At 41.7% G+C, this 13155-nt stretch overlaps 1 protein-coding gene across 3 annotated transcripts in view; it reads left to right on the top strand.

The window, feature by feature from the left end:
* pphln1 (periphilin 1) overlaps window positions 1–13155 on the top strand; it is a 48808-nt gene that overhangs the window by 22586 nt on the left and 13067 nt on the right. For all 3 annotated transcript variants that reach the window (XM_080421696.1, XM_080421694.1, XM_080421695.1), the window contains one exon: window positions 7770–7910. In XM_080421696.1, coding sequence (XP_080277822.1) covers window positions 7770–7910 — 141 coding nt within the window. The remainder of the gene's footprint in view (window positions 1–7769; window positions 7911–13155) is intronic.

Below are 13155 nucleotides of genomic sequence, written 5' to 3'. Positions count from 1 at the left end.
GCACACACATGGCGCCAGGCGGGGAATGTAATTATTTTAGGGGCAAGGCCACTTGGCCTTTAATTATGTAAATCTTTTGAGGACACAAAGGTCAAATGCCAGGGCAGTAAGGCCATCAGCTAAAACAATAATTTAAACCCTCTAGACCTAGTAAACTGGACCTCAGTCGGCTCTGTACCGTTTTCTTTTCCGCTCTACACCAAATCTCAAAAATAGCCGATCTACAAGCTTGTGGATCGGCTATTTTTGGCTAAAGTTCCGCTCAGAATATGGATGCTGGGATCCAAGTGGTTAAGTCCACCGAAATAATTAAAGGACAGTTCAGGATAATTATATTTTTTGTATAACTATCAATGAATTAAATTAAGAAGGAGTTAAGAATTCATAACCTCATCAAAAGACGCTGGTGTCTAAAAGCTTTATTTCGACAGGAAAGAGGCAGAGGAGAAAGAGGTGAAATGATCGGGGGCGTAGCGGGCAGGGCAGAGCATATTTTTGAATTTGTGCAAATCTTTGAATATATATATTTTCAAAAGCGAACTTTTTGAACAAAAAGTGTTGCTTCGGGGAATTCTACAAATGTCTTCTAAATCCTAACAGTTTTATTTTATTTTATTTTTGTACTCATGTTGCTATAATATCAGTGGTTCTCAAACTTTTTCATGTCAAGGACCACCCAAAATGATATGTATTTGGGCCTCGGACCCCCATCTCAAAATATTTAGTTCCAGGGACCCCCCACCAGAAGCAAAGATTTGAGTTACAAATGTTCACTTTAAAAAATAATATATAGTCAAAGATTTGCACAAATTTGCACAATTTAAAAAAAAATAGCAGATATACAAGCTGCCGCGCTATGAGCTTGTAGATCTGCTATTTTCCTGCTCGGACCGGCACACAAAGAGCTCAGACGATATCCTCTTACCAAGGCCCCCTATCTGTTGAAATTCTGCAACCGTGTCAAATGTCCCAACTACACAGCAAAGGGCTGCTCGTATCAATTGAAACCCAAGTTCTTCCAAGTGGCAGGCTTAGGTTTAGCTGACTCAGCTCCACAATGCACACGTCTATTCCACAGTCTATCCAAGGCGTAGCCGTAGCATGTACTCGATCTCTGTCGCTCTACGTCAAAATGCATCTGGAAGTCCTTAAAATCCGCCCTCTCTCTCGTACATGTCTGCGCGTTTAGTCCCACCGAAGTGTGTTAATGGCTTCTAAAGTGGCCCTCGCGCACAGCATGAAAGGCAGTGGGGCCGAGCCTTGTTTACCTGAAGCATAAGCAGACTTCAATCACTAGCAGGCAGTAATGGGGGTTAAGGGGGGAGGCTGGGGTTCGACTTACACACCCAGGAGTGAGCTCCCGTAAGTCATTTTTTGCAGTGTTCATGTAAAAATGCATTTTAGTTTTCCCCCAATCATTTTTTTGTAAACACACAGACCTACCATTTGACAGCCTGTGCTGAATACAAACTTTCACGGGTAGGGAGTTCATGTGTCTGTCCGCAGGTTTACTACATAAGTGTGAAATGTTTGGAACAGATGTAGAAAGTGTATTTTAAAGTTTAATGCCTCCAAACATGAGGGGAAAATATGGAAATATTTCTCTTCTGACCATATACTGTATATACTGTGGTCATAGATCCATTCAACAGCTTAAGAAGCTATACCTGACCTTGACGGTGTATCGTGATAATCTGAGGTCTGGTAGAAAGTCGTTGCCTTGGAAAATTTGACATAATGTTTTACTCTGTACACCAACCAAGACGGTCAAGAAATGTGAGGTTTTAACCCATTATGACCGTGTCATTTTAGATTTTAGCTGTAACCATTATTTTATACTTTGGCTATTCAAAAATAGCAGATATACAAGCTCATAGCGCGGCACTCGGTGCCGCGCTATGAGCTTGTAGATCTGCTATTTTAGAAAAATCTTGACAATTTGTGCAAATCTTTGAATATATATATATATTTAAAGCGAACATTTTTACTCAAATCTTTGCTTCTGGGGGGGTCCCTGGAACAAAATATTTTGAGATGGGGGTCCGCGGGCCAAATACATATAATTTTGGGTGGTCCTTGACGTGAAAGAGTTTGAGCACCACTGATATAGCAGCATAGGTTTAAAAAAAAAAAAAAAAAGATTTATAAGACATCTTGTAGAATCAGCCTCAGGTCTTAATACGTTTTTTTAATGATATATGTGGCAGGGCTTTCAAGTGACAAAGGTGTAGCAGTAGCCCTGCATGTGGGCAGAGCAGTGTAAACAGACAGTCACCCTGTGGCTCGTCGCCTGTGGCTAGGGATACTGTGTCTGACGAGGGCCACCCAGTGCGTGAGAGAAGGGGCTAACAACTCATTAGCTCCACTCATAACTTTATCGCAGGATCTTAAGCCACTGAGCTATAAGGGAACTCCCTGCGGACCGCGTTGGGGGGGGGGGGGGATGTGTGTGTGTTTGGGGCATTTAGACCGAACAACCGTTTGACTTCTTAACTCTGGAAGAGTGAGTGGGGGCTGTTCTGATTTCATGTTGTCAGCGTTGCGGCAAATGTAGAGTTGTTTACGGAAGACTAGCGAAGTCTCTTCATTAGCCGTACGCAGGGGTTTGCCTTGGTGGCGTTAGTGCAATCACACACAATGGAAACTAATCTCTTAAATCTGGAACTTATTTGAACGAATGAAATATTATTTTAACCAATCTGCATGGTGTAGTGATAGAGGATGTTAAATAGTGCATCTACAGTGGTTGGTGGTGGACTCCCTACTCTTCCATTGAGATTATTTTTGCATAAATCGTTTGTATGTTGAAACATTTCCACACATTTTCAAATATTAAAAAATGTAGAAATAGCAGATCTACAAGCTTACAACGTGACGTGTTGTAAGCTTGTAGATCTGCTATTTCTGCTATTTTTACATGTATAAGATTATTAAATATGTCAATAATTTCTTTGATATTTGTTATATCTGCCCTGTGCAATGTTTGATTACAAAGCCTTAAAGGCTTCATATGTCCCAATGTTCAAAGGCCAAACACACAATTAAATCGTTAATCGCAATTATTTGATAGACCAATAATCGTCAACTTTAATTTGTAATCGTGACAGCCCTAGGTGTCAGTTAGGACATTGGTTCTCAAAGTGGGGTCCGGGGACCCCCAGGGGTCCTTGGGGGGGTTCCAGGGGGTCCCCAGCAAAAAAAAGATCTACAAGCTATGAGCTTGTAGATCTGCTATTTATTTTTTTAAATCGTGAACATTTGTGCAAACCTTTGAATGTATATATTTTTTAAGCGATCGTTTGTAACTCAAATCTTTACTTCTGGGGGGTCCCTGGAACAACATATTTGATGAGATGGGGGTCCGCGGCCAAATGCATATCATTTTGGGGGTCCTTGACATGAAAAAGTTTGAGAACCACTGAGTTAGGACACCATACTGGTTGACAAGTAGTACTGTGTGAAGCTCATGAGTGCAGCATCTCCAATGACCAAGTGAGGATTGCCTCTTCGCTGAGCAGTAGAAATGTTGGTCTGTAATACAGAGGGGACCCTGTTTTTGAATGCCGGGGAGGACATCAAAGTTACTGATTGCAGCTTTAACACACATAAAACATACATCTATATAATTACACTGACTGGATCTGGCATTTAGTGCCGTACATTCAGTGCATTATGGTATACAATACATACATAGCACATTATGGTTACAGCAGTAGTTCAGGGGGATGGCAGGAGTCTAGCAAGACAGTTGAACAGGCACAAGAGGTATGGGAATAAGTTTAGAGCAGTGGTTTTCATCCCTTTTCATGCCAAGGACCCCTAAATTGATATACATTTTGACCCCGGACCCCCATCTAGAAAATGTTTTGTGCCAGGGATTCCCCCAGAAGCAAAGATTTGAGTTAAAAATGTTCGCTTTAGAAAAATATATATATATATTCAAAGATTTGCACACATTTTCAAGATAAACAAAAAAAATAGCAGCTCTACAAGTTCATAGCGAAGTGGTTGAAATGATTGTGACGCTATTTTAAGTAATTTCGCCGGGGACCCCCTGGTAGCCCCTCCCCCCAAGGACCACTGCTGGTCCCCGGATTGCTGGTTGAGCATTATATGGATGCAATTCGGGGTATTCTTCATCTGTTTTTACTTCCGAGCAGAAGCCTGCTTTTATCATATCATCATTAGCGTCCCTCAGATCCTCCCGGCGACGTCTTGGAAGTGACTTAAAAAGTCGCCATGCTTCTAATTTTGCCCTGTGTTTGTAAATGTTTGTTGTTTACTCTGATCATCCTCTTCTTAAGCAACCGTAGGGTTGATGAACCCAACCACATGCTCTCTACACCAGAGATCTCACACACACACACACGCACGCACGCACACATACAGTACATACATTCAGTGGTGGAAAAAATACTCCAATTGTTTACTTAAGTGAAAGTATCAATACCGCAATGTAGAAATACTCTGTTACAAGTAAAAGTCCGAAATTCAGAATTGACTTGATTAAAAGTACAAAAGTATTGTTATCAAAATGTACTTAAAGTACCAAAGTGGAAAGTACTCGTTATGTAAAATAACCCATTTCACAGGTTTTCAAATGTATGCAAATATTTTTTAAATAGCCGATCTCACAAGCTCACAAGTTTGTTTGATGTAGAGATGTAGAGATATTTCGGCCATTTTCAAATGGCCGAAATGTATATAGGACTGAAGTGAGTAATGTATATTTTGTAATAATAATCAAAATCTGCAAAGTAACTAGTAACTAAAGCCTTCAAATAATTGTAGTGGAGTAAAAGTATAATATTTTCCTCTGAGATGTAATGGAGTAGAAGTAAAAGTACTGAAAACTGGAAATACTATAATAAAGTAAAACAATCCTCAAAATTGTACTGAAGTACAATACTTGAGTAAATGTACTTAGTTACTTTCCACCACTGCACACACACACACACACATACAGCTTCTTCCTCGCTTTCTAATGTGCACTTTCCAACGTCAACCCCCCCCCCTCCGCCCCCATCAACCGCTGTGATGAAAGTGATTTTTTTAGTGGGTCCACAGACCCCTACATACACAAACACACAAACACACAAATTGCTGCTGTTTGATCAGGTTGGCGGTGCAGTGTCGTCGTACCCTGCTCTCTCAGGGTTTTAACCCATTAAGACCTGAAGCCGATTCTACAAAATGTCTTCTAAATCCCAACAGTATTCTGAAAAAAACCTATGTTTCTATATCAGTGGTTCTCAAACTTTTTCATGTCAAGGACCACCCAAAATGATATGTATTTGGCCGCGGACCCCCATCTCAAAATATTTAGTTCCAGGGAGTGGGGACCCCCAGAAGCAAATATTTGAGTTACAAATGCTCGTTTTAAAATATATATATTCAAAAACGTTCGCACATTTTCAGGATTTTTCCAAAAATTGCAGATCTACAAGCTCGTAGCGCGGCACTCTGTGCCACGCTACGAGCTTGTAGATCTGCTATTTTTGAATAGCCAAAGTGTAAAATAATGCTTTTTTTTTGCTCGAATCTAAAAGTGACACAGATGCGTTCCAGGTCTTAATGGGTTAAATCTATAACCTTGGGCCAAGATGAAAGGCCTTAGGTTGTGCCCCGCATAAAACCAAACCCTATAATGGCACCCGGCTGTTGCTGCTGCCTGTGCCTGCTATGGAGATTCAACTTAATGTGCACATTAGAGCGGTGGTGTAAAGTAACTAAGTACATGTACTTATGTACTGTACTTAAGTACACTTTTGAGGATTTTTTTTTACTTTACTGGAGCATTTCCCATTGTCAATACTTTTACTTCTACTCCACTACATCTCGGTGGCAAATATTGTACATTTTTTTACTCCTCTACAATTATTTGAACATTTTAATTACGACACATTGTGAGCTTGTAGATCTGCTATTAAAAAAAAAAAAAAAACATTTTGAACTTGAACTGAAATGGGACATTACTAGTACTTTCTACTTTTGGTACTTGAAGTACATTTTGATACCAATACTTTTATACTTTTACTCAAGTAAAAAATGTGATTTCTACATTGCAGTATTGATACTTTTACTTAAGTAAAAAAATTTAGCACTTTTTCCACCACTGCATTAGAGACAGAGAGAGGAGCTGGCTTGGATGGTGGTTTAGTCCCAGTGTGGTTTATCTTATTACTAACGCATCAAACAGCACTGCACTCTCTTTGTACTGGAACCAGCCCTTTCTATGCTTACGGTTCAATATCCGCACCATTTGGTTTTCCAGTCAAAACACTGAAAAGTGGCAAAACATTTTCTATTCTGTCATTAAGTTTGAAAGTGGGCCAGTTCTGGATGTGTTTGACTCCTTTACCGGTCCACTTGTAGTTATTTGTTATCCAGCTAAACTGTGCACCAAAATGTAATGGAAATAATGACCATGTGTTGCCAGTATGGCAGAGTGCAGTGCATTTGGGCCTTGGAAGTACTCTATCCGACTCCCCATTCGAACATATATTTCCAATAGCTCAGGATTGGCATCAGTTCACCTTTTAGCCCAGTTTGGAACAAAAATACATCTTCCAAAGCTTTTGTATATACAGCGTATACTGCACTGTACGTGTATGTGGAGCAGGACATCGTTTTAAGCCTATGTAGTCCATTGAGCTGAGGAGGTTAAAGTATCCGACACAGATTATTTGTATTCCAGATGAGCCATTAAGTAAAACAAAGGACTCACCATCCAGATCTTCTCTATGTAAACACAAATGCCCGTCTCTCCCAAGGATCGCTTCAGGGCGGAGAGAGAGAGATGGAAGCAGAAATAATTGGATGATGGCCTCCTAAGTTTGTGTTTTATTTCAGGCCACACTGGGGCCTTTCAAGCAGGGGTTGCCAGATCTGCTTATTATAATTTCCCCGCAAGATTTTATTTGAAAATAGCCGATCTACAAGCTCGTGAGCTTGTAGATCTGCTATTTTCAAATAGCTGATGTATATGTTAAAGTGCTCATGTGGCCCATAGTCGCTTTTTTTTGGGCTGGTTTTCCTAGACCTGGTTTGCTTGTTACTCTCACAGAATCTGGCAACACTGCTTTCAACCCACCCCCCCACCCCCCATATCTCCCCGTGGTCCCTAACTTGGTGACGTGGTCCGTTTCCCTCCAACATGTATGAGCGTGGGTTTAGTCACGGTCGACTTAGTTCTTACTCCTGGGACACTGAAGTCCCTAATAGACTCATCAGGAAGCTGGAAGGGAAAACTTGTTCGGTCATCCAAGTTGGCCTCGTTTCACCCCACCCCCACCCCACCCCCCGAGCGCGCTGTCGCTTTCTGTTCTTCATTACTACAAGGACACAAGAGCTACAGGGTTTCCTAACCAGTGGCCCAGGGGGTTGTCAGAGGTCCTCCTAACAGGGTCTCGGACAACGGACAACTTTAAAACCACTTTCAAACCTGGCGTCCCTATTTTAGGCATATCGTTATAGGCAAGAATTTTGTGAAAATAGCCGATCTACAAGCTTATACAATTATGGATGCACGATGAATCGGTCATCGTAGCGTTATCTGCAAGGTTGGCCTTTTTAAAATGTGCATCGATAGGGCTAATTAATCAGGGAATAAGAATGCACTGGTTTTTTTTTTAGAAGCCTGCATCTGCAACCAGAATCATTGTCAACAGGTACAAGTCAGACCCTATACTGGAAACTTGTGTTAATTCTCTTGTTTTCACTCTTCTCTTACAATAAAACACGTTCTGTTACTTTTCTCTCCTCCTCAGGAGGAGATCCATCCTCTGGAAAGTGAGAAAGAGGAGCCGGTTGCCCCCCCAGTCCCAGAGGAGAGCCACAACAAGTCTCCGGATGACTTCCAGGAGCGTCGGGCCAATGCCATCACGTCCAAGGCCCAGGAGATAGAGAAGGTGCCTTTTTCAAATCCATCTTTTATCCATTAGACAATAATTGAGCCATTTTAACGTTTTAGCTGAAAATGCTAACCAACCGAAACGCCTGCTTTACACTCCCTGCTAACAAGGGCGGGAAGCTAACTTCCTGTCCATAAGCTAGCACCAGGCTAGCACGTCCCAAAAACGTCCCAACTGTTGTCATCATTTCACACAGCCCACTAGGTTTTTAACACATTGAGTGCCAGGTATTATCATCCTCAGAGTGCCAGCGTTTTTACCGTGTCTCGGCGATGTTTAGACGGCTGTAGAAGCCACAACGAGGTCCCAGATGTAAACAAAAGACGTCCGGGCAATGGGGTAGGGGTCCGTCTATCGACTGGAAAAATAATATTTCTACCGCGATCCGCCATTTCAGAGTGATCGCCCGTCGAAAATGGCTGGTTTTCACCACAAAAAAACAGTTATATAATTTCTAGTTTTTGGATTAAGCCATTTAGACCTGAGGCCGATTTTAAATCCTAACCTTAATTTCTTTATAACATATTTTTTTAACTCATCTAAAACACCATGATTGAGATGTATAACGTATTGGCTTTCCAGGTCTAAACTGGTTAATTGCCCAGCCCTAATGAGAACATCCTTCTTTCATCTCCTCATTCTATCTTAAAGGCCATACTGGCTGTTTAAAATAATGGATACTTTGGAGAACTGCATGCATTCACCTACTCTACCACTGTGGGCTGTAGACAAAAAAAAAACTAATTTCCCATCCTGTAGTGTAGTAAATCTCAGCAGCCCACAGGCTACATTCACTGGTTGTACCGTCGGTGTCTGGTGTTAATTTTCCCTCCTCCTGACTGGCTTTACTGTAACCGCCCATTATGTCCCGATGCCAGTTTAATAACCTACATAGCTTACCCACCACAACCCTGGCCCCAGGTCTTAACCACTACTTATGGCTTACAGTACACACACAAGCACGGGCACATACATACACAACACATGTATAATTATATTTAGTAAATATCGCACGCAAACACATGCACTCTGGTGCAGGTACGCACACACACACACACACACACACACACACACACACACACACACAGCCTTGTGCGAATACTTGAATTCTCATTTTGGGAATCTTTATTCCACGCATGGAATGTGCGGGGACTTAACCCATTAAGACCTGGTGGCCGATTTATACAAAATGTTTTCTAAATCCTGACAGTTTTCTGGAAAAAAATGTTGTTTCTATATCAGTGGTGCTCAAACTTTTTTCATGTCGAGGGCCACCCAAAAATTATGTATTTGGCCACGGACTCCTATCTCAAAATATTTTGTTCCAGGGACCCCCTCCTCAGAAGCAAAGATTTGAGTTACAAATGTTTGCTTTAAAAATGGATATATTCAAAGATTTGCACAAATGTACACGATTTTTCAAACATAGCGGATCTACAAGCTCGTGGCGCGGCACTCGGTGCTTGTATATCTGCTATTTTTGAATAGTCAAAGACATCTAAAATGACACGGATGCGTTCCCGGTCTTAATGCGTTAATGTGATGATGGTTGTAATAAGCACATACTCGCGTACAGTGCGTGGGGGGGGGGGGACAAGACAATACAGTACAATAGACTATTGTCACAATGAACACCACATGGAACAAAGCACCATAACTACACACAGGCACCCACGCGGTACCGAGGAAACAAAAAAACACACAATGCAACCAACACAACAAATCCTCAACACGCCTTTTCAATTTGAGAGAATGAAAGCCTTTAGCGAAGCACCGGTTTGCCTGTCCAGTAAACCGGGGGGGGATTAACGATGATGAAACCACCTCGAGGCCCCCCTAGTTTACTCTTGCTCTGCTCAGTGATCTAATGAAGGCCATGCCTGCATCACTGGGCCCCACCGCTGCTTAACTGGGGGTCATAAAATGTGAGCCAGCTCTGCCCTGGAGCACACTCAGGGCCCTCACATTGAGCTGCGCCACAGAGCCCTCTCTCCATGTCTATTGCAGCACCCTGCTGACGCAGCTTCTGGCCTGTTTATTAGCCTCTCTCTCTCTCTCTCTCTCTCTCTCTCTCGCTCTCGCTCTCGCTCGCTCTCTCTCTCTCTTCCCCCCCCCCCAGCCGCTTGTCTCTCTCCCCTTTTGCCTTGTTGTAATTTTCCTGTCTGTCTTAACCTTAACCCATTAAATCCGGGAACGTATCTCTGTCATTTTAGATTTCTTTGGGCCATTCAAAAATAGCAGATATACAAGCTCACTGCGTGTCACCAAATGCTGCGCAATGAGCTTGTAGATCTGCTAATTTTGAAAAAAAATTAAAAAAGTGAAGAGAACCTTTTGTAAAATATGTTGTTCCAGGGACCTCCAGAAGCAAAGATTTGAGTTACAAGTGTTCGCTTTATTGATTATATATTATAAGATTTGTTTAAATTATAAGATTTGCACACATTTTCACGATTCGAGTGCCGTGCTATGAGCTTGTAGATCTGCTATTTTTGAAGTGGAAAAAAATCTAAAATGACAAAGATGCGTTCCCGGATCGAAGGGGTTAACTTTACTTCCCTGCTGTATACCCAGCTGTCTCCTCATCTCTTTGTCTGTCTATCCTTTTCTTTGACTTTGTTCCACTGTTATTTCATAAGCCGTCCTGTAGAATATGCATAAAAAGGACGCTCCCGTTTTCTCTTTTCCCAAGTCTTCAGTATCTCAAAATATGGAGAATACATTTGAGTATTTTTTGAGATGTTCAGGAACTACACTAATCCCGCCAATCTGTGTGAGAAATGTCATCATCATGATACATTTGACTCCACTTCAGCCAACTGCAAGAGTTTTATACATTTTGTAAACGTGTGATAATAAGTACTTTCTACTTTTGGTATTTTAAAGGTTCTATGACATTCATTTTCACTTTTTTTTATTTTTCATGTTTTTTGGGGGGGGGTTATGACCTCAATTACACCCAAAAAAAACTGAACTTTGAACATTCAGTGGATTTTCTGTGGTCTGGGGTTTTCAGAATAATTAGGCTGAAAAGTAATCTGTGATTGGCCCTTGGACTGTGAAGTCATAGGCCATTAATCCCGCCCACTCACCTCCTCGCCCCTCCCCTATCCTTTCCTTTGGGGGGGCGGAGCAGAGGCGATGATTGACAAATCCCTCAACAGCGACACCCGCAGGCAAAGATTTCTTTTTTCATTGCAGTTGAAAAGGCTTTAGAAATGTGAGAGAAAAACACCTGCAATGGCTCACTGGAGTGGGATTTTCAGTTAAAACCTTTTGTACACGTTTGAAGGACCATGACAAAGACTTTTAATGTGTTGTAAAACTGAATGTCATGAAAGCTTTAAGTACATTTTGATACTAATACTAAGACTTTTGTACTGAGAGACATTTTTTATTCCAGACTTTTGCCTGTGACAGAGTACATTGTAGTATTGATACTTTTAGGTACTTAAGTAAACAATGTGAGTACTTTTTCCACCACTGCTTTTTCCATCATCAGCTGGCGGCCTAACAGAGTACAGCAGCACTGTTTCGCCAGAGTACAGCAGCGCTGTACGGGCGTCTGGCTGTGTGTTTGTACAGCTAAGTGAACCTGGCCCCGTCGTAACTCAACCTGAGCTCCATTCTCACTGACAGAGTTGACTTTGGCTTGTGGGCACGGGCTGACCGCTTGTAGCGAGCGACAAGGAACCAGAGGCACAAGACGGGGGGATTATAGGTACTATTCATTACAGTCTTGCGCTCTTTATGGTCTGCGATACAAATTGGATTTTATTGCACTCTTGAAACAGTATAAATATTGTGGTTGTCATAGTCGGAGGCTCTCTACGTGTTTGTCAGAGACAATGCGGTTTAGTGAGCCAGACAGTCTGTGATCGGTGTAGCAGGCGGCCCTGACTGCTGTGACGTCCATCAGCTGTCTAAGTTCCTGAGAAAGACACAGATCCCCCCCATCTACCCTCATTATAACCACTTAAGACCTACATACATTATTTTGTTAACCCATTCAATCCGGCAACACATCTCTGTCATTTTTGGATTTCTTTGGCTATTCAAAAATAGCAGATATGCAAGCTCATAGCGCGGCACCGAGTTTGTAGATCTGCTATTTTTTTTTGAAAATTTGTGAAAAGTCGTCCCAATCTTTGAGTATATATTTTTTAAAGATGGATGAAAAATGGGGTCCATCAAATTTTTCATCCATTTAACCCATTAACACATCGACCGCCAGAGGTTAATCTCATAATGTACTCACCAGTGCCAAGGTGTTTTTGTTGTTTTTTAGTTTTTTTCATGTCACCATAGATCTTGTTAAAATCCTTAAGATTGAGCTCTACACGGTCTGTTTACATCCGCGAGATCTCCCTGTATCTCCCAGTGAAGATCGCGTGTCAAACGGGGTATCCATGTTGTAGTTAGAGCGGATTACGTTAAACAGTGAAATGCGAGGAGAAAAAACTACAGGAAGAGAATTGAGTTTCAGTTTCGTCTGTAGAATGGGAGCGGGCGTGATCGTCAAAACCGGATCCCAAATAATTCTATTTCCGGTCATCAAACCGGAAACGGAAGTGGATCAAAAAAATTCCGAAAGTGCACCCGGACCGCGCATGCGCGAAAAGACCGCAGCCCGTAGGGCTACGGTCTCGGCGCTTAACAGTTGGATTTAACGGACCGTAGGACTACGTTCTTGGCGGTTAATGTGTTAAGACCTGAGCCCTGAAAAACCCTATGTTGCTATATCAGTAGTTCTCAAACTTTTGTTATGGAGGACTGACTCATCATGACTCATGTCAAGGACCCCCAAAATTATATGTATTTGGCCGCGGATCAAAATATTTTGTTCTAGGGACCCCCCAGAAGCAAAGATTTGAGTTACAAATGTTTGCTTAAAAATATATATATTTTAAGATTTGCACACATTTTCACAAATGTTCAAAAATATCAGATCTACAAGCTCGGCACCGAGTGCCGCGCTATGAGCTTGTATATCTGCTATTTTTGAATAGCCAAAGAAATCTTAAAATGACACAAATGCGTTCCCGGTCTTAATGGGTTAAAGAAAGCTTAATTGAAGTAATAAAGACGTATGTGAAAGTAGTGAAATGTCCACAGGTTTATGCTTGATATAAGGTTTTAAACCTGAATTACAAGTGCCGGACATAGCAGAACCTAAGACACATGCCCTGCTACCACCCAGGGTCAAGAACAGGTCCTTTCCTTCCTGATTGGATAGCAGGGG

This window comes from Gymnoscopelus braueri, assembly GCF_963280865.1.
Source record: "Gymnoscopelus braueri genome assembly, chromosome: 23".
Taxonomy (NCBI): Eukaryota; Metazoa; Chordata; class Actinopteri; order Myctophiformes; family Myctophidae; genus Gymnoscopelus; species Gymnoscopelus braueri.
The sequence above is the reverse complement of the archived record's forward strand: the minus strand, read 5'-3'. Positions and strand labels throughout refer to the sequence as shown.